The sequence below is a fragment of the Arachis stenosperma genome, chromosome 3 (genome assembly GCF_014773155.1).
Source record: "Arachis stenosperma cultivar V10309 chromosome 3, arast.V10309.gnm1.PFL2, whole genome shotgun sequence".
NCBI classification, from domain to species: domain Eukaryota; kingdom Viridiplantae; phylum Streptophyta; class Magnoliopsida; order Fabales; family Fabaceae; genus Arachis; species Arachis stenosperma.
In genome coordinates this window covers 24,492,081-24,513,511 of record NC_080379.1, presented here as the reverse complement: position 1 = coordinate 24,513,511, position 21,431 = coordinate 24,492,081, and the positions used below count along the sequence as shown (strand labels likewise).

Sequence of the window (21,431 nt, the reverse complement as noted above, 5' to 3'; positions counted from 1 at the left end):
CCTGGTGAATTTGGGCTTTCCAATGTTGCTCGTGGCGTTTCAGAGTAGATGCCAAGCGCAGAGTCGATGGTGAGCCTCTGGAAAAACTTGCTCGATCGCAGACTTCATTTGTCTGTCACCGTCGGTTATTATGGATACGGGAGCCTTCCCTTTCATTGAAGTTTGCAACTGCTGAAGCAGCCAGACATAGGTCTCTTCTTTCTCGTCTGCCACCAGTGCAGCGGCAAAGACAACCGTTTGGTTGTAGTGATTCACACCGGAGAATACTACGAGAGGTGAAAGGTAAACGTTTTTCTTGTACGTTGCATCAAACGCAACCACATCTCCAAACACCTGGTAATCAATTTGGCTGGTGCCGTCACACCAAAACAAGTGTTGCAACACGCCCTCACCGTCAACGACTTCCTTGTAGTACAGTGCTGGATCATTTGCCTTGCACTCTCGGAGATACCTCAAGCACGATTCCGTATCTAGGCCACCCTCCCTTCGTTGTTTCGCATTTACATTGTGCATGTCCCTTGTTGTGTACGGGACATTATGCTACCCGCCGGCCAGGCTCGCCATAAAACCGTGGATTTGGGAGACGCCAATGCCCCCTTTGCGCATGTCGTTCATCTGCTGGATGTCCGCTTCGCTCATCCTCCGATGGCCCGGGAGCATGAAAGAAAATCGCAACTCAAGAACGTGGTGGTTATGCGCGTCTGAAAAGAACGCAACGTGCCAACGTCCTGATTCATCGTCCATGCGGAGTAACATCCTTGCAGGGCATCCACACCGTGTCTCGGCCCTCGGCCTCTTTTGCCGGTTAGGCATCGAGTAGAACTTCGGGGATCGGAACCCTTGTCGGTGGCACACGAACTCCTGCCGTATCCTTACTTCGCCGCATTTTTCGCTTCTGGAACGTCTCGCGCCGAATCCATGGTGCTTTGCATATTGCTGATAGAACTCAAATGCAATGTCAAAATCTGCGAAATTAAACCAGAGAACATCCTCCGCGCTCAAGTTCAAAAAATCAATCCAACCTATGGACTCGCCGGAATCAACGGCGTAAAACTCGTCTTCGGCATAATTCTCAGACATTCCTCCGGCGCCGTCCAAACCGTCTTCCAATTCAATCGCATCCCCATTGTCGACATCGGCCTCTGCATGACGGTCGTGTTCTGTATCGTCTTCCTGAAAGTCGTTCTCGTCCGACTCCATCCCTGCAGAGCGTTCGCCCTCAACCGGATGGTCGTTTTCTGTTTCATCTTCCTGTAAATCGTACTCGTACGATTCCAACCCTGCAAAGCCTTCGCCCTCAACCAATCCAACTCCATGGTCTGCTTCACCCCCAGTGGTATCTTCATCCCCGGCAACCCTGTGCCAAATAGCAACAACGCGGTAATTTAGCGAAACACGCAAAATTGGGGGATGTACTTCAAAGACAATTTCAAACCTATGACGAAGACAAAGGGGGATATTTGTAAATCTAGTGAAGGGTGATAATACAACGGGTACCTTCTTTCCATTGATGGAGACGGCGAAGCCATCTACTGCCGAAGCCAACCGACAATGCAGATCAGGTACCGTGGTCGTCAGAGGTGGTGAGGCTGATTGTGTGGGGGGGAGAAGAAGTTAGATGAGTTGGGATGTTTCAGTCGTTCTGGGTGGTGGAGATAGGAAGGGACGGTGCGATTACGACGGATGGGAAAGGGGACGAAGAGGCGACAAAGCGAAAGGGGAGGAAGAGGCGACAAAGCGAAAGGGGAGGAAGAGGCGACGGAGGGGAAGGGGAGGAGGAGGGTGCGATTGCGACGGAGGGGAAGGGGAGGAAGCGGGTACGATTGCGACACAGTGAATGGGGAGTGGAAGGGAAGGAAGAGGACCACAGTAATAGTTGACTAATTCTAACAATTAAGTTAACTGTATTCATTTTAAAAAATAACAAAGTGACCCCTCTATTTTGTGCGAAATTATGGAAAAGACCCAACAAAAACATGCATTTTTATTCCGGCCTTCCATAGCTTATCGGTGCGCCAAACAATAAAATTGCGTTTCAGTGCGCTAATGTGAGCCGCGTACCGAATCCGTCCCCGAAAAAGAAAGAGAAGAAGCAACAAATGATGAGGAGGATAAAGAGGCAGAGTTTTAAATTATGCAATACTTATCAGAATATAAATACCCCGAAATTTCTTAACAATAACACATAAATATCTTAGTTTTTATATTGAAATTTTGCTACAAATACACAAAATGTTTTCTTTAATGTTGCATTTTTTCTTTTTTTTTTTCTTATTTCTTTCTTTCTTTTAGTTGAATGAATGTTGGTTCATCATCTTTCTAGTAATTTTGCAGCATTATGTGTTTCTTCTTTTTCTTTGTTTGATTTTTTTTATTCTTATTAAGAGAGTAAAATAAGAAGAAGATGATAATGTTGAAGAAGGAGGAGGAAGATGAGTTTTGAGTTATGGAGAATTCATCAGGAAATAACACTGAAATTTTTTAACCGTTACACAGAAGATTCTTAATTTTGATACTGAAAATTTTTAATTGTGACACAAGATTTTAAGAAGGTTATCATTAAGTAATTTTGATGCATTAAGGGTTATCAATTTATCATTAAGTAATTTTGGTGCATTCTAGATTTAATTTCGGTGCATTTTGGATCTAAATAAGGTACACTTTTAGTCTGATCTTGTTTTCGAAATGCACCTCAATTAACTTTGAAATTAGAATAAAAAATAAAAAATAAAAATACACCAAAATTTCTTAACAATAACGCATAAATTTCTTAATTTTTACATCAAAATTTTGCTACAAATGTACAAAAATATTTTCTTTAATGCAGTATTTTTTCTTCTTTTGTTCTTTATTTCTTTCTTTCTTTTAGTTGAATGAATGTAGGTTCATCATCTTTTAAATAATTTTGCAGCATTATATGTTTCTTCTTTTTTTTATTCTTGTTAAGAGAGTAAACCAAGAAGAATAATATGAATTAGAAAAAAAGACAATGATGACAATGAAAAAGAAGAAGAAGCAGCAAAAGATGAGGAGGAGAAAGAATAAGAGTTTTGAATTATGCAGAACTTATCGGAATAAAAATACACTGAAATTTCTTAACAATAACACATAAATTTCTTAGTTTTCACACCGAAATTTTGCTACAAACCTCAATTAACTCAGAAATGCACCAAAATTACCTAATGATTGCGACACACAAACTCAGTTTGAAAATAACACACAAAAATAACTCAATTATTAACAAAAATACATCCAAATCAATTTTGGATCAGGCAACGTCGTCAATATGACAAAAATTATACGATAACGATAACAATAACGACGATAACGATAACGTTGATACGTATAAGAAGAAGACAACAATGACTATAACGATTATGATCATGATGATGAAGATGATGGAGGAGAAGGAGAAAAAAGAAGGTGGAGAAGAAATTTCAATGAGAAAAGAAGGAGAAAAAAGAGGAGGAGGAGGAGGAGGAAGAGGTGTTGATGATGACAATAATGAAAGAAAAAAATAACAAAAAAGAAAAAGAATGTGCATGCGTGAGTGTAATAACTTGATTGAACTTATTTGATTAAATAACTTGTATGTAGATATTAATTTCAGCAGAATATATATAAAACATTAATATATAATATTACAAGTATATTGTGTAGGAGTTTAATTTCTTTTAATAAAATATCAAAGATTTAATTCTCATTTTGAGTATAAAAATTTTAAAATTATTAATTATCTCGTTTTATTGAAATACTTAGGAATGATAGGAATTGACGCCTGTGATGAATATTATCTTCAATTAGATCTTAAGAGTTAAAAATATTGAAATAATTTGACCACTAATAAAATTAAACATAAAAAATTAAACTAACTTTATATCGATGAAAGATAAATTTTATTAGACAAAAATATTCAATAGTCAAATTTAAAATTAATTTTATTAATTTTTTTCAAAATTTTTAAATTACCATTTTCAACCTTGATTACTCAATCTATCTCAATTCAACCCTTCAATCTCTCCCATTTTCATTGTTTAACATTCAAAAGTTCTCTAAACAAAAATAAAAAATAGTAGTAGATATCATGTAATAAGACAAAATCTTTATTCACTGACGTTTCATTATTGTTTTTAATTTTAAACCATATGTTTTGTTTCAGCCATTCATAAAGTGATTAAAAACCACAAAAATTATATGACAGACCATAACAATAATAATTGAATCTCAGCCACAAAAACCAACATCACATGAAAGAAGTCTCTTTTTCGTCAAAGACTGGCCTGGTGGCAAATTTCCCACATCAATGAACAGAGTCAAGGGGTGGAAAGATCCGTGGCAGCCATGGTTCTCTCTGCCGTCACCCTCTTCTCCCCCTTCTCTTTATTTTTTCCTTTGCTTTCATTTCCCTCGTCTTTTTCTCTCTTTTCTTTGCTTTGACACACACTGAGAGAGACCTCGTTAGATGGCCATAGTGGCCATGGTTCTCTCTATTGTTGCTCTCTCTTCTTCTTCTTCTTCTTATTTTTCCTTTAGCTTTTGTTTCCCTCGTCTCTTTCTCTTTCTTCTTTGCTATGACAGAGAGAAATACCTCATTGGACGGTTGTAATAGCCATAGTTTTTTCTATTGTCGCCTTATTCTCTTCACCTTCTCCTTATTTTTTTCTTTGCTTTCGTTTCTCTCGTCTTTTTTCTCTTTTCTTTGTTATGACAGCGGTGACCCATTTTGTCATTTCTTTCCCTTCTTCCTCTTCTTTTTATTTTTTCTGTTTCTTCTTTTCTCTCTGTACGTGTTTTTTTTTGTAGATTTAAGATTAAAGCAGATAGTTATGACCTGTTATTATTTCAGTATTCTTCAACAGATCTATTTTATTTTATCATAATATTTTGATTTTTTCAAGTCATATTTTATAATTTTATGTTATTATTGATTTTTTTCTGCTTGGTAATGTTTCTTAACTCCACCTATGTTACACTTGCGATACATAGCCGGTCCCAAATCCGGATAAAGGAGGAGAGTTGTGTTAGGTCTTCGACAACCAACATAAAAATTTAGTCGAATCTTCATGACATGAATCAAAGATGTTATTGTGCTAAAGCTAGGTCGTTGCCAGGAAGCAACACACTGTATGGCTCGAGTACAGTGTCAAATGAGCAAGAGCCGCTGCATCGATGCCCGAATTTAGTGTTAAATGAGTAAGGGTTCCCACTTTTTCGTGAACAGACGAGGACAAATAAGCTAGTTCACAAAGTAAAAGGTAAAGGTCGGAGCAACAGAAGGTTGAGATTTGGGACATGGAACATAGGCACTCTAACAGAAAAATCTATAGAGGTGGTGGACACCATGACAAGGAGGAATATTAACACTATGTGCCTACAAGAAACAAAATGGATTGGTGCGAAGGCTAGGGAGTTGGATACTTTCGGAAGAAAAGTTAAAGAATAGGAATGAGGTTGGTATTATTGTAGATAAGCAGCGGAAGAAGGACATAGTGGATGTCAAGAGGATGGAAGATTGGATTATCTCTATCAAACTTGTGGTGGAGGGAGGTGCTTTTCATGTGATTAGCGCCTATGCACCGCAAGTGGGTTCGGACGAAAAACACAAGATAAGATTTTGGGAGGATTTAGAGAGTTTGGTCTAAGACATACCGTCAGGAGATAATATTTTCTTAGGAGGAGTTTTAAATGGCCATGTTAAAAGAGAAGTGACTGGGTATGGAAGTATTTACGGAGGCCATGGTTTCGGGGTGATCAATGCCGAGGGTAAAACTATTTTGGATTTTTCCTCAACTTTTGACCTTTTCATCGCAAATACATGTTTTAAAAAGAGAGATGAACATCTTATAACCTATAAGAGTGGCATGACAAGCTCTTAAATCGACTTTTTCTTTTTGAGGAGAGTCGACCAAAAATTTTGCATTAATTATAAAATTATTCCGGGAGAGAGTTTAACAACACAATATAGGATGCTCGTCATGAATTTTCGCATTGAGCAAAGATTGAGGAAAAGACATCATAAGAAGAACCCAAGATGAGGTGGTGGCGGATGAAAGGTGAGGAACAAAGAAACTTCCTAAGACAGGTAGGAGATGAGGCAAAGTGGGGATGGGAATGAAAGCACAGAAGAGATGTGGAGGGAGATGGAAAAAGTTATTAAAAGAATAGCAAAAGAAAGTTTTGATGAATCTAAAGGGATAGGACCAAGAGACAAGGAGTCTTGGTAGTAGAATGTGAGTGTACAAGAAAAGATAAAGATAAAAAGGGAGTGCTTTAAAGAATTGTCTTTGTGCCTCAATGCAGATAATTGAAAAAATATAAGGCAGTTAAGAAAGAGACAAAAGTGGCTGTAAGTGACGGAAGAACAAGAGCATATGAGGGTCTCTACCAGTCTTTGGGCACAAAAGAAGGAGAAAAAGGTATATATAGAATCGCAAAGAGTCGTGAAAGAAGAACAAGAGATTTGGATCAAGTTAAGTGCATAAAGGATAAGGATGGAGGTGTGTTGGCTCAAGAAGAAAAGATTAATAAAAGGTGGAAGAGCTACTTCTACGAGTTATTTAATGAAGGACATAAGACTCTTTCGAGCCTCGGTCGGTTATGCACAACGGAAGAAGATCAAAACTCTTACTACTATCGAAGGATTCGAGACTTCAAAGTAAAAGAGGCTCTGAAGCAGATGAAAAATGGCAGGGCAGTAGGACCTGATAATATCCCGATTGAGGTTTGAAAGGGCCTTGGAGGAAAAGACATCAATTGGTTAACCAAGCTTTTTAATGAGATTTTAATGTCAAAGAAGATGCCTAATGAGTGGAGAAAGAGCACCTTGGTACCTATATATAAGAATAAAGGGGATATACAAAGCTGTAGAAACTATAGAGGGATCAAACTCATGAGCCATACCATGAAGTTATGGGAAATGGTGATAGAACGGAGATTGAGACAAGAGGCACAAGTAATAGAGAACCAATTTGGATTTATGCCAGGCAGATCCACCACCGAAGCGATATACCTGTTAAGAAGGATGATGGAGAGATATCGTAGTAATAAAAAGGATCTACATATGGTGTTTATTGATTTGAAAAAAGTGTACGATAGGGTGCCAAGGAAGGTCTTATGGAAGATTTTAGAAAAGAAGAGAGTAAGGTTCACATATATTCGTGCAGTCAACGACATATATGATGGGGCCATAACTAGTGTGAAGACTCAAGGTGGTATGATAGAATAATTTCTTATTGGTATAGGATTACACCAGGAATCATCCTTAAGTCCATACATTTTCACATTAGTCTTGGAAGTACTCATAGAGCACGTCCAAGAGCCTGTGCCATGGTGCATGCTTTTTACCGACGATATTGTCCTTATGAAAGAGTCAAGGGAAGACCTAAATAAGAAGTTGGAGTTATGAAGAGAAGCTTTAGAAGTGTATGGTCTACGCATAAGCCGTAGTAAGACGAAATATATGGAATGTAAGTTCGGTCTGAAAAGGGAAAACCCTAATATAGAGGTGAAGATTAAAGAAAATATCCTACAAAAATTAAAAGTTTTAAGTATCTTGGGTGTATCATACAAGATAATGGAGAGATTGAACAAGATGTAAATCATAGGATCCAAGCAAGTTGGTCAAAATGGTGGAGTGCATCTGATTTTATATGTAACAAAAAAGTGCCTTTAAAACTTAAAGGCAAATTCTATCGCACTGCTATAAGACCGGCTATACTTTATGGTACGGAGTGTTGGGCGGCCAAAAGGGAGCATGAACATAAGCTAAGTGTGGCAGAAATGAAGATGTTGAGATGGATGAGTGGTCATACGCGATTGGATAAAATAAGGAACGAAGATATAAGAGAGAGAGTTGGAGTAGCACCCATTATGAAAAAGATGGTAGAATCGTGTCTCAGGTGGTTTGGACATGTGAGAAAAAGACCGACAGAACACCAGTCAATTAGGAGGGTGGATGAGATGGAAGATGGACAAATGGTGAAAGGCAGAAGAAGACTTAAGAAAACTATCCATAAGGTGGTCAAACGAGATCTACATGTAGACGGTCCCTCTGTAGACATGATACATAACAGAGTTCAATGACGTCGTTTAATTCATGTAGCCGATCTCAACTAGTGGGATAATGCTTTGTTGTTGTTGTTGTTAATGTTTCTTATTTCTTGAAAAATAAAAATTTTCTTTTTGTTTTCTAAAAAGAAAGAACTTGACAATTTTAATTTTCTAATATATTCTCTTTCTTTTATTAAAATCAAGATGTTAAAGATGATAGTCCAGAATAATTTTAATATTTAATATATTTTTTAATAAAATTTAATTATTAGATATTTTTATTAGATATAATTTATCTTTTATAAATATAAAGTTAGTTTAATTTTTTTATAAATAATTTTGTCAACAATCAAAATTTTAATGGTTAAAAATGTTAATTACTTTTTTTTTTACTAAGCATTATTTGAAAATGAAAGAGAGGGGACATAAGGTGGTGCAACGTGCCTTTTGAAAGGTGCAGAAACAAAGCAATATGAAATACGATCATAATCATATTATATTATTATCATAACCGGCCTACATGATTCATCGAACCACATTGAGATCCAAATTACAAAGTGTCCAAATGGCATTGGGAGCTTCATCAAAACTTTGAAAAGAAAAGAAAAAGAAAAGATAGCATTGGTGTTGGGGGCAGAAGTGTGACTTTTTTTTTCTTCTTAGCCGTGCACATGTTCTCTATTGTTGCTTTCTGCTGCGTAATGGGTTAGGTTTAGACTTTGTTCATAGAAATTATCAATGGGATGGGTGCATATTAAGGAAGGTTCTAATAGTAAATGTCTTTACTCTTTACCATCGTTTTAGGCCAACCATTCAATTTAAATAGAGAAAAAGAAAAATAAGTGTTTAATCTTTTGATTTGTAAATATTTAAATTTTTAAAAATTTAAAAATATATTTAAATTTTTTATTTTTTTAAATTTTGAATATATTGATCTCTCTTGTTTACTTAGGTCTATTAAATTCAACAAAAAAATTAAACGTGACTCTTGTTATACTAACCTGGTTGATACGGATACATACGTAAAAATTTTTAAAATTAGACAAAAATTAGACTCAGAAATTGATGTGCCAAATTTTAAAAATGTCAGAAACTTAAATGTATTTTTAAATTTTCAAAAACTTAAACGTTCGCAGATCAAAAAATTAAGAATTAATTTATCCTTTTTTCATTTAAATATTAAATAAAAAAGTATCGGTTGTGAGTGGTGACATTTCAAGACCCACTTTTTAATCGATAATATTAGAAAGAAAAAAAAATCAGAACTTATTCAATAATTAATGAATAAATAAGACAAATTTTAGTTATTTTTTATTAATTTTTTTTTGTTATTAAACATTTTTACTTTTTGATTTCCATATGAATGCAAATTAATGATAATATCGAGTGATTTAAGAAATATAGGTGGACTTCAAATAAAAAAGAGATATATGTGCAACAGGAATGGGTCAAGCGATTTCAAAGATAATACGAAGGCGTATTGACTAGGGTATTAGCAGGGGTGAGCCTCTTATATGCCAAGAAGCAATGACCTCTCTAAATTTCAATTTTTTTTTATAAATTATATAAATTTTGGTTTAGTATTTTTTATTTTTTTATTTTAAAAAATTAAATTTTAATTCCTCTTCAAATTTTATTCTATTTCCGCCCCTTGAGTAGTGGCGTGAATTGGTTCAAATTTTATAGAAAAAATGATGGGTAATACTACTATGCTGAAAGAAAAAATTTTGGCACTAGTGCAAAAATAACGCGTGTTAGCATTGTTTCTACCTTGGTAGATAACTTCTGTATCAAAGCAGAGTGAGTAGATGTCAACATCATAAATGTTAATTACATTAGATTAATTTACTTTTAATAATGATAATTTTATTTGTTAGGCTTTATTGGTTATGTAAAGGTTTAGCTTTAAATTTTTTGTGAATATTATCTAGAGCTAAAAATTGGTCCATGAAATAATAAATTATAATAATAATAATAATAACAACAATAAAATCCTTCTATAATAATAATAATAATAATAACAAAAAAAGTTAGAATATCACCACCCAAATTTTTCTTTTTTTGCCAAAATTTATATATGTATATTCATATTTAACTTGTATAATAATAAAAAATAAAGATATTTTTAATTTTAAAAAAATATTCAAAATTAATTGCTAGTATTATTTTTATTATATTTTTTATTTTTGAGTTTATATTTTTTCATGAAATTAGTAAATGAAAGTCTATTAGATAATTAAAATTTATGCTGAAAAATTTGGGTTTTGTTAAATTAGATGAAACGTATTAAAAAATATATATATTTAACAAAACCAAAATATTCCAGAAAAAAATTTAATTGTTCAATATATTTTCATCTAATTTAAAAAAAAATATAAACTCAAAAATAAAAAAGAAATAGAGTAAAAATAACATTATTCATTATTTTTGAATAATGTTTTTCTTTTGAAGCAGAGACGAATTTAAAATAGAGCAAGCATAATTTTTTTGAACAAAGTTAATAATTTAAAGTATTTAAATTTATTATATATTATATAATTTTATTTAAAGAATAGAATAAGCTAAGTAATTATATTAGATAAATAATTAAATTATTAAACTCAAAAGCAAGTAATAATCCTTAAATTGAGATAAACATTATTTTCAATTATTTTTTGATTAAATGAATTTCCAAAATTTTTAAAATTTAAACTTTTTTTTTCTCTTTTTAAATATTTTTCTCTTAATTTTCACACCTATTATCATATAAAAATATTTTAATATTTATAATAACTAAAAAATCTTTACATATTATAGTACATGCATGAAAGTAAATTATTTTAAACTTTATTTATTTTTCTCATGATATTAAAATTATAACATATTAAGTAACTTTATTAAAATAATTATATTTTATATATTTTATTTAAAAATATATTTTAAATACATATAACAAAGTTATTAGAATAATTTATTTATATTATTTTATAACATATTTATTTATAATATAAAACATAAAAATATAACTTACTGCTATAATAATACTCAACAAAGTAAATTAATAAAAAATAGATAATTTTTTATATTTTATTAAATCCATAATAAAAAAATTATAAGAACTAAGATAATTTTTTATATAATAATAATAATAATAATAATAATAATTATTATTATTATTATTATTATTATTATTATTATTATTATTATTATTATTATTATTATTATAGAATGATATTATTGTTGTTATTATTATTATTTTAATTTATTATTTTATGGATTAATTTTTAACTGTTAGATAATATTCATAAAATATTTAAAGCTAAATCTTTACAAAAACTAATAAAGCCTAACAAATAAATTATTATTGTTAAAAGTAAATTAATCTAATGTAATTAATATTTATAATGTTGATATCTATTCATTCTGTTTTGAGTTTGACACAGAAATTGTCTACCAAAGTAGAGGCAATGCTAACACGCGTCATTTTTGCACTAGTGCCACGCTTCTTTAGCACATGAAGAAAATTTTTTCTTTCAGCACAGTAGCATTACCCAAAAATTATTCGATTGGATCGTACTAAATTTAATTAAAAACAAGTATGAAGAGATAATATTTTTATTATACAATGCATACGATGAAATTTAATTGTAATTAAAATTAAATTATGGATAATTATTTAATTTTTAAATTCTTTCTAATTTGAAATTTGAAATTAGGATTCTCCATTTGTTGTTATCTCCTTCGTCTAATCCCCCTCTCTTTTTGACCTAGCAGAAACTCCTCCCCCAATTTGACTGAGCAGTCACCGAAGAGAGTTCCACCGCCGGTGCTGGAGTACCAACCTCCATGAAGTTCGCTGCAACCTGAGCAGTCAGCGCTACCCAACCGGTCCTCCCGCACGAGTGGAGTGTTTCCTTCACGCTTGGTGTCCGCTGCTGCCATCGTCCTGCGCGCCTCCCTCGTGCTACCGTCGAGCGCCAGTCGTCGACTAGGAGCTCCCCGTCGCCGTCGCGTGGCCGCCGGACATCCGCACGCCCGTGTGGACTTGTGTCACACCATACTCATCTTTGAACGCCGCGTCTTCTTTGCGCTGCCTGTGGTCTTCCCTCAACGAATCCAATGCCACCGTTCCCACTGCCTGATCGCGACGCTTCTCTTCGTCCCTCTCTTGGACTATAAAAAGTCAGTATAAAGCTATCGTTCTACTCTATAGTGTATGTTTGTTTGACACCTAAGTTTCAGATGTTCTGTGATTAGGTGTATGCTAATTTTGAAGTTTATGGTGGTGCAATGGGATTGAGTTCTTGCTGTTTATATATGATGGGGCTCCATACCAGACTCAGGAGAGTAAGCTTAGGAGGAGTGTTGATATTGTTGTTGGCACTCCAGGTCGCGTGAAGGTATTACCTTTATAATATTTGTTAGGTTCATATAATGGTTTTTCATTTTTACAATAGGATTCATACCTATTGCCAATGTTGATAGTAAAAATTTCAGTCTATTTAATGGCTATTGTTGATTTTATATAGGATCATATAAAGAGAAAAAATATTGACCTGAGCCAGCTAAAGTTTCATGTCCTTGATAGGGCTAATGAGATGCTCAAAATGAGTTTTGTTCAAGATGTGGAACTAATTCTAGGTATTTAGTTTGGTTTTTGCCTCTTTGGCCAAATTTCATTTTTTTTTAATTTATAATTTATAAATTATTTGAGGCCACTGATGTTCCATGCTAGCGAAGTACAATGGTCCTTGATTTTCACAAGCAAGGTACAAGATGTTAGCAAAGTTCATACATTTCTTTTCAATGCTACTTTGCCAGATTGGGTTAAGTATGTATGTTTTGTCATTATCCTATGTTCTAATTCATTTTTTTACAATATATTTTTTTCTTATGAAATGTTATTTTGTTGTCAGATTTCTGGAAAATTTCTAAAACCAGATAAAAAAAATTGCAGATCTGGTAGAAAATGCAAAAATGAAGGCTAGCACCAATGTTAGACATATTGTTCTTCCATGTAACGTTTCTGCCAGGGCCCAGCTTATCCCAGAGATTATACACTGTTATAGTAGGCTATTTTTTTTGTCATTCATTTCTTATTTCGACATCATTTTATGAATACTTAGAAGCATTTATTTAACTTATGGTTTTGTTTCAGTGGAGGCCGAACAATTATATTTACTGAGAAAAAAGAGTATACTTCTGAGCTTGTCGGCTTGTTGCCTGGAGCAAGAGTTCTACATGGTGATATACAGCAATCACAACGTGAGGTGAGCTGCTACATGTATTTCAAAGATTTTTTGGAGATTTTCATCTTACATGTTCACCATGTTGCAAGTTGTTTTGAAATTGATTTCCTTGTGTAATGACCCCATATTGTTGTTTTCCAACTAACAACGCTTGGATTCTGCTTTTGCTATGTTTCCTCTTCTCTTAACTCTCCACCATTATTGCAGGTTAAACTGTCTGGTTTTAGGCCGGATGTTCATTTTACTAAGTAGGTCAACAGTTATTTTCATTTTAATTTGGATGTTTATTTGATTTGGATTGAATTTAATATAATTTTGTCTGATTAGAAGAATTTGTTAAAAAATATTGTGAGCATGGTGCCTATTATAAACTGAAATTTGTTAAAAGTAGTTTTAATATAGGCCGGATGTTCATTTGACTAGGTAGGTTGATAGTTATTTTCATTCTAATTTAGATGTTTATGTGATTTAGATTGAATTTAATATAATTTTATCTGATTAGAAGTATTTGTTAAAAAATAGTGAGCATGGTGCCTATTATAAACTGAAATTTTACTAACACGCTTAATCCTGTTTAAGTTAGTCATTTTCTTGGTGGTTTATATTGCTGATATTTATGTCATAGTATCAATGTCACTTAATTTTTTTGGTTGATTTTTTTTGGTTGTGTTTGATTGCAGGTCGTGGAAGTGACGGGTGTACTGACTGATGAGACAAAACTTAGTCATATTGTAGAATTGAATTTAGTGTACCATTCACTGAATTCAAGTAGGCTTGGAGTTGTTGTAGTTAGATATAAGTGATTAAGTTATAGTAGAGTTATGTGACATTTAGATTTGTAAAAGAAATATTAAATTATATTTTTCATTAGCCATTTAAACTAAGTCGGATGTTCATTTTATTATAATTGCAGATGGTTCTTTCCATTCTAAAGTAGATGGTTATTTTGGGTATATTATTTGTCTTTTACTTGATTTCCTGCATTTTGTTTGCATATGGCCTGCAAGTTTTTTTTATTATGTGGGTTGAATTAGATTTAGATTTAGTTATGCCATTTAAACATGATGCACGAGTGGTATTTTTGGACAATTGCTTAGTTGTTTTTTTTTTTATCAATTTGCTTAGTTGTTTTTTATCAACTAATGTGGATGTTCATTTTACTGCCTATGCGAATTGTTCCTTTCTTTTTAAAGTGTGTGTTTATTTTAGATATACCATTTGTCCTTTACTTAAATTTCTGATTTTTGCATCCGCATGCTCCACGTGTTTCTTTTATTTCATGGTTTAGAAATTATAGATTAAAATAAAATTCTTGTAAACATTGATATTAAATTGAAAAATAAATAAAGTCTTAATTTGAAATTAAAATAAATAATTTTTATTACATAACATTTATATGAGATATATAATTTATAATTTAGAGGAATACTAGAAAGTCAACAGTTAGTCATCAATATTTAAGAGTGTGTTAACATAAGAAGAATCTTCAAAAAATGCTGCATCATGATGACAATATTAAGCTCTTTAAGGCTAAGGTAAGGAAATTTGTCATGAACTCTCTACTTGTAATTTTTCGTCAACGTTTTGGCTGCTAGAGATTATACTTGTGATCCTCTTTCTCTTCATTGATCTTCAATTTTGTAACCAGTATGATAGCTGATGTGCACTGAAAAACAGAAACACAGCTCAATTTTCAGACATATCAATTACTAGTGTGTAACAAAAACTCGTTAACGCCAAGTTTTAGAAGATAATCAACAATTTATGGAAAAAAACTTTAACCTCAAAAAAGCATAACTAAATAATTGCTTTCACTATAACCAATAAAACAGAGTGAAACTCAATTTCAACACAAAATAATTGTTCTGGAAGTTTTCTAATTGTCAATTAATATAATGTTTGGTTTTATTTGCTACATATTGTGTCTTGCTGTCTAATAGAATTTGGCCCTTGCTTCTTTACCATCACTTTTCATTGATATACAGGAAGTTCTTGAAATCTGTAAGATTTATCCATCTTTGGCATCTTTTAAAGCTGAATTTACTGCATCTGTTTCTCTGACTCGAATTAGAGATATTGCTCACCGGAATGACATCCCATATGACCTCAAGATTGTTTTCCCACAGTACCTCAAGTATGTAATCCCATTTTAGTTTAATGTATGATAGATTGCCTGTTTCATGCTCTTTTTTGACAGTTACAAATTAAGCACACTATACAAAACAAGCTTTACCGAAATGGTGGTCTCGAAGATTTGGTTGCAACAAAAACTATGCTTGCTAAAATCACAAAGAACCCAAGAGAATATAATCAAGCATTTGTGGAGCAATTCAAGATATTTCATCAAGAACTCAAGGACTTCTTTAATGCTGGCAGGTTTATATTTGAAATTGAGAATTTCAATTAGGGTAAATGATAGTTTATTTTTATTTTTATTTTAAAATGGGCCAAATTAAAGTTTCATTGTATATATTGTATAGATACTTCATTGTCTTCCTAGCGGGACTCTAATTTAATTAAATTGGTTTGCTTCGATTTTTTTAAACCAACAAAACCAATCAAAACTGAAATTAATTATATTAGTTTGATTTAATTTTTCGACTTTTGAACTAATCTAAAAAGATTAAGGTAATGTTTGGTTTGCGTTTTTATTTTCTGTTTTTATTTTTAGTATTTTTTATTTTTTGAATTTAAAAAAAAAGTAAAAACAATAAAATTCTATTTTCTATTTTCTATTTTCATCTCTTATTTTTTATTTTTTTCTTCACAAAATTCAAAAAACAAAAATACTGAAAATAAAAATCGAAAATAAAAGCACAAACCAAACACACCCGACCTAGTCACATTTGGTGTATTACAAACACTCGATTTTGCACAATTTTACTAAGAGAATAAAGTTAAGGTTCATTCAACTTAGAGAAGCTCACTTGTATTTTGTTTCTAAATATTATTTTTTAAATGTAAAATACAATCCAAACTATGCCAGCTTACGACACTAAAGTAAACAGCCACATACAAAGTTAACCAAAATAGAGCCTTAGCAATGACATATCACTTTTGTAGTTTTGTCCATTAATTACCATATTTGGTGTGTACTTCTATAATTTCGATTATTTGATTTGTACTTTTATTCACCCTATACCCTTTTATATGTATTTTTTCTGTTTATTTTTTTTAATGTATATAAAATGCTTATTACACTTTATTAGAAAAAAGATAAAAGACAAAATGTTGACCACCGAATATATTCTATTTAATGGTGGAACAAATCAAAAAAATCATTTTAATATTGAATTCTCCTGTTAAACATGTAAGCTGTGAGATAAACCACTCGTAATAGACTAATAGTAATAAGCTAGTTTAAGAAAAAAGTAACTACTATTACCTTCCCAAAAAGTAACCATTCTAAGTCAAAAAGAAAATAAAGCAACAAATCTAACCATCTAAGAGGGATTATTGACTATATACAAGGCGCATGATCAATAACAAGAAATTTTATATATTACTTCAAAATAAAAAAGAAATATATCAAGTGAAGGATTTTCTGCATAAATACTAGATAATCCTCACATATCAAACATTTACATAACATAAGATGACGATAAACCGTGCACGTTACAAGAGAAAAAGGATCGGATAAAAACCTTTTATTCCATGCATAATAAAACACGCAATGATTTGAAGGTATGAACAGATAACATCCCTAGGAAAATCACTGCTCCAAGAAGCTGAAATTCCCAAGACACAGGTTGTTATTTTCACCCTGACCATCCTCCTCTCTGGGGGCCCACAGAGCCATGAACATTCAACCTGTCAAGCACAGAGTTGAAGTCAATTGGCTGTCCACTATCCTCCATCCTCTGGATCACACTTGCCACATGATCACCCCTGAATCCCATGCTCACCATTTTCTCAATCAGCTCGTTGTAAGGGTGGTTGCGCATAAACTGTGTCTGGTTAGGATTCCTCCCCATGAGATTGTGGCCGCCGGGGTTCTGGAGTGAAGCACTTGATGGAGGGTATCCAGCTTGAGCATAGTGGGGAGGAGGTTGGGGTGGATGGTGTGTCCTCCCTCCCTCGCCTTCATACATCGTGTATGCGCTGGCTGGAGGAGGAAGCGCTGGATGGGGGCTGGCAGTACCGTACATGTCGCCTGGTTGTGCCGGGAAAGAGCCCTTCATCTGCTGTGGTGGAGGTTGCTGCTGCGGAACAGTTCGGCCAGCAGTTCCTCCATATCCATAAGGCATGGCATCGCCGCGGCTAGAACCAGGTTGTGGAACTCCAGAATATGCTGGCATCTGCATGGGCATGCTGTTAGGTAGTGTTTCAGTGGGTGGAGTTGGGTTTGCTGGTTGGCTTGGCAGATAGGAAGGGTAGGATGTGGGGGTTCTTATCTGGGGTGGCATTGAGGGAGGCTGTGAAGATGGCACCTGCTGAGCCCACTGCTGCTGGGGTGGCTGCGGCTGCTGCGGCTGTTGCTGTGGCTGTTGATACTGAGGGAACTGTTGCACAGCTGGGGATGGGGTTACCTGAGATGGTGTTGGTTGTGGAGTCACCCGCGACATGTCTTGTTGAAGTTGGGGTGTTTGGTATTGTTGATTTGTCAATGGTAAATACTGATTCTGAGAGAGCTGGGGAGCAGCTGGAGGGTTTGGCAATGGAGTGGGGGGTTGCTGCATGTAATAAGTAGGCTGTTGGGTGGCTTGGGACGCATTTGCTACTGGAGCTTGAGCATGGGGTGCAGCCGGTTGCGGCGGCGGCTGCTGTGGGGGAATTTGATGAGGAAGTGCAAGAGCTAACTGCTGGTTGTGTGCATCAGATGCACTATCAATCTTTTTAGGATCTGTTGTAGAAGGCGATGATCTCTCCTCTGAGTGGCTTGAGGAAGATGATTCCTTCTGAGCAAGTTGAAGCTTGGCTAGTTCTTTCTGAGTGTCAGCTAGCTCTTGCTTGTCTCTTAAAATTTGTACAGATCTATGAACCTACATAACCAACGTAAGGAAAATGAATACATGCAATAACAATCTTTGTTTCTCAAAGTCTATATAATCAATTAATAAAGTGAACAGATATATGAAAGCATGCTAATACAGATTGTGAGTTAAATGCTTTATTTACTCTGCACTGCTCATAGCTGGAAGTCATTTTTTACGTATATTGGAACAGTATCAAGAATACACAGAATATTCGAGCAATAACAAATTGTTAATCTAGCAATAGAGATTAATGTCCGGTTTGTGATTGATGAATGGTGCTTCATTGACCAGACAAACAAAGTATAGCTATCTTGTTATGTTGAACAGGTTTGCAAATCAAGAAAGGAATATGGTTGGATTTCCCAATTGAGAAAGAATGTCTGCATTTGAATTGGAAGGGGAAAAAATTGCTTCAGTTGATGTATAACTACTTCAGGATTTCATTAACACAAGATCCAAAGTATTCATCCATCAGATGTGGGGTAGTGCTGTATGGGTACTAGGTAATATATGAAATGAAGTTAAACCTAAGAATATATATGAAAGCAGCATACCTCTTGAAGATGTTTTTCAAGTGCCTTGAGCTTTAAATCTTGCTCCCCATGGTCACGATTTAAATCAGATCTCATTTCTCCAATAGATTTGTCAAGATTGTAGCAATATAATTCCAATTGGGATAACCTTGAACTAATTCCCTCAAGAAATCGCATGAGGTTGTCAGCATATTTTTTCATGCTCTTCTCCACAGTTGCAATCACATCTTGGCTTAGAGAATCTTCAGGCGGATTGTAGGCAGTAGTAGGAAACATTGATGCTCTCGTCATCCTTGATTTGTGAAAATCCTGCCAACAAAGTGGACATTTCTGGATCAGAGATACAATGTTTCACTATATAGGAATAGAAGGTACATGTGATCCATAATCATTATAATAATATGTATACATGCATACAACAAGAAGCTCGAGTTAAGTTAATAACAGCTTGCATTTTCTGATAATCGTGATGATTGATCAATAACAAATCAAACATACAGCCAGTCATCATGAGTTAAGTACCTCAATGTAACTGACAGATCAAAAGTCAAAATCAATATATTGTAGAATTTGACTCCTCAACACATTTATACTACAACACCTGGAAAATACTCCTCTATTCTCCTAACTGCCAACTGTAAACCCGTTTGACCACATTCATCATGCATCAAAACTTATTTTTTCTATTCAAAATTCACCAAATACTCTTGCAGATGAATGAAAATAAATCACAAGACCTGAGTAGAATAGAATTGAAATAAAATATGTTTGGAAACTTTGGATGAGATAGAGTAGAATATAATTCTTGAGAGAATTGAATTATACTCAATTTCGGGGAGAATTCTTTGATTTGAAACAAAAAAATGGAATTGAATTAGATTGTTTGCAATATGTTATAAAATAACTATGTTGCCCTTAATATTATCAACACCAACTTCTCTTCAAAGTCCACCCTCAGCTCCTCAATCCCTAACCTTTGAAGATGGTTCCTCTGCCACCAACACCTCCTTCAACTACCACCATCCAGCTCCACGCCCACATGCACCACCACCAACCTTACCTTTTCTTCCTTCTTCTTCACCCACAAAAACTGTCCCCTACCTTAAGTGTTGTGCCTATCTAATCAAAATCTATAAAGAGAAAAACCTCCAACAGGCATGGTTGTTGTTGTTGATGATGATGATGGAAGTGGTGAGGCACAGTGGATGAAGGTGGTGTTGTGGTGAATGATTACTGATCAGATAACTAATTAGAAATCAAATCACTTTTGGTCAGATTTAATTTAGGTAACATGAGAGTTAGATTCTCATAGAATTGAAACCTGCATTACTCTTTAATACTAAAGCATGTAATGGAGTTCTAGTTTTTAAGAGAATTGAAATCACAAGGTTTCAAAACACACAAATACCCAGGATACAAATGCATACTATCAAACGGCATTATTTGTCTTCTTCTTTCTTTGTCTTGTTATCCAATAACCAGTTCATGCATTCTGGCAGAATGCATCATAGTCCACAAACCCAAAAGCCACCCAAATAAATAAGACCTTTAGGTCATCAACATCTCACACATAAGAAGAAAATCCTGTTTCTGTTTGACCAAAAAACCTTCACATTCATTCATCCTAAAAAAAATTATGCTATCAACGTCAAAAATCTAGTCCAATTTTTCCTTCGGTTTCAAGTTGCAAATAGCTTAAGACACGAAGAATCAAATTTAAACTAAAACGAAGATCGATGATGGAGAACCACAAAACAAACCAAGAACAAACCACTTTTACTCAATCAACAAAATTCTTGCATATTTTTCTAAAATTGATAACTTTCATAAACCCTAACCACTTTTCATTCATAATTAATAAGTTAAATACCCATGTTCGGATAATTCCCATAGAAGCTAAAAACCTTCAAGTCAACGCTTGAAAGGCAAGATAGGTCACATGAGTATATATACCTTAGTTGAATTGGCGTTGATAACTGGATCGGAATGATTGCCATTGGAAGAATTGGAATCCCTGTTACCGAAGTCTTCGTAGGAGCAGAGGATATCATCGGAACCGAAATCAAAACCCTTGGAACCCGAGTTACCGCGACCTGAGGATCCAGACGCCATATCTGGAGCTTGAAGATGCAGAAAGGGAGCGAAGACTTGACACTGAGACGAGACAAAGGGATTCGGAAGAGAAAGAGAGAGAGAATGTGTGTGTAGGGAAAAGGATTTAGAAAACGTTACTTTGCTTTTCCGCAAAAACGAAGTTTGGGATAGTAGGGGCGAGTATTTGTTAAAACTTAAAAAGGAGAGAGAAAATCACAAATACATTTTTTATTTTTTTGTCAATAAATATTGTAAATTTTTAAAAATTTGAAAATATATTAAATTTTTAATTTTTTTTAATTTAAACACATTAATTTTTAAATTTAATTTATTTTATTTTAAAATTTTTTTATGTGTGTATTTATATCGATCAAGTTAATTTTAATAGACTCAAATAAATATGAGAAATCAATATATTTTTATTTTAAAAAAATTAAAAATTTAAATATATTTTTAAATCATAAAAAATTTAAATATTTACTGATCAAAAGATTAAAGATTTATTTATTTTTTTTAAAGATAAAATACTACAGATTAAATAAATTAAAAAG

The 21,431-nt window shown here is 33.6% G+C and overlaps 2 protein-coding genes across 2 annotated transcripts; one reads left to right on the top strand and one right to left on the bottom strand.

Moving 5' to 3' along the window:
- The first annotated feature begins 14,770 nt into the window (after positions 1-14,770).
- On the top strand, positions 14,771-15,788 carry LOC130965708 (phosphoglucan, water dikinase, chloroplastic-like). The gene is made up of 4 exons (XM_057890465.1): positions 14,771-14,812; positions 15,218-15,415; positions 15,475-15,653; positions 15,758-15,788. Exons 1-4 carry the CDS (start codon positions 14,771-14,773, stop codon positions 15,786-15,788), a joined length of 450 nt encoding a protein of 149 aa, XP_057746448.1.
- A 965-nt stretch (positions 15,789-16,753) lies between these two features.
- On the bottom strand, positions 16,754-21,041 carry LOC130968986 (uncharacterized). Its single transcript, XM_057894526.1, has 3 exons — positions 20,740-21,041; positions 18,808-19,095; positions 16,754-18,259 (listed from the first exon to the last, which is right to left on the bottom strand). Exons 1-3 carry the CDS (start codon positions 20,896-20,898, stop codon positions 17,036-17,038), a joined length of 1,671 nt encoding a protein of 556 aa, XP_057750509.1. The 5' UTR covers positions 20,899-21,041; the 3' UTR covers positions 16,754-17,035.
- Positions 21,042-21,431: the final 390 nt, after the last annotated feature.

What these genes read in the sequence shown, in the direction of transcription:
- LOC130965708 (XM_057890465.1), top strand. Translation starts at nt 14,771, where the DNA reads ATGCTGCATCATGATGACAATATTAAGCTCTTTAAGGCTAAG. An exon ending in TTAAGCTCTTTAAGGCTAAG is followed by an intron (nt 14,813 to 15,217) that starts GTAAGGAAATTT and finishes GCTGTCTAATAG; the next exon opens with AATTTGGCCCTTGCTTCTTT. An exon ending in GACTTCTTTAATGCTGGCAG is followed by an intron (nt 15,654 to 15,757) that starts GTTTATATTTGA and finishes TATATTGTATAG; the next exon opens with ATACTTCATTGTCTTCCTAG.
- LOC130968986 (XM_057894526.1), bottom strand. Translation starts at nt 20,898, where the DNA reads ATGGCGTCTGGATCCTCAGGTCGCGGTAACTCGGGTTCCAAGGGTTTT. An exon ending in TCAACGCCAATTCAACTAAG is followed by an intron (nt 19,096 to 20,739) that starts GTATATATACTC and finishes CTTTGTTGGCAG; the next exon opens with GATTTTCACAAATCAAGGAT. An exon ending in TTGAAAAACATCTTCAAGAG is followed by an intron (nt 18,260 to 18,807) that starts GTATGCTGCTTT and finishes TTGGTTATGTAG; the next exon opens with GTTCATAGATCTGTACAAAT.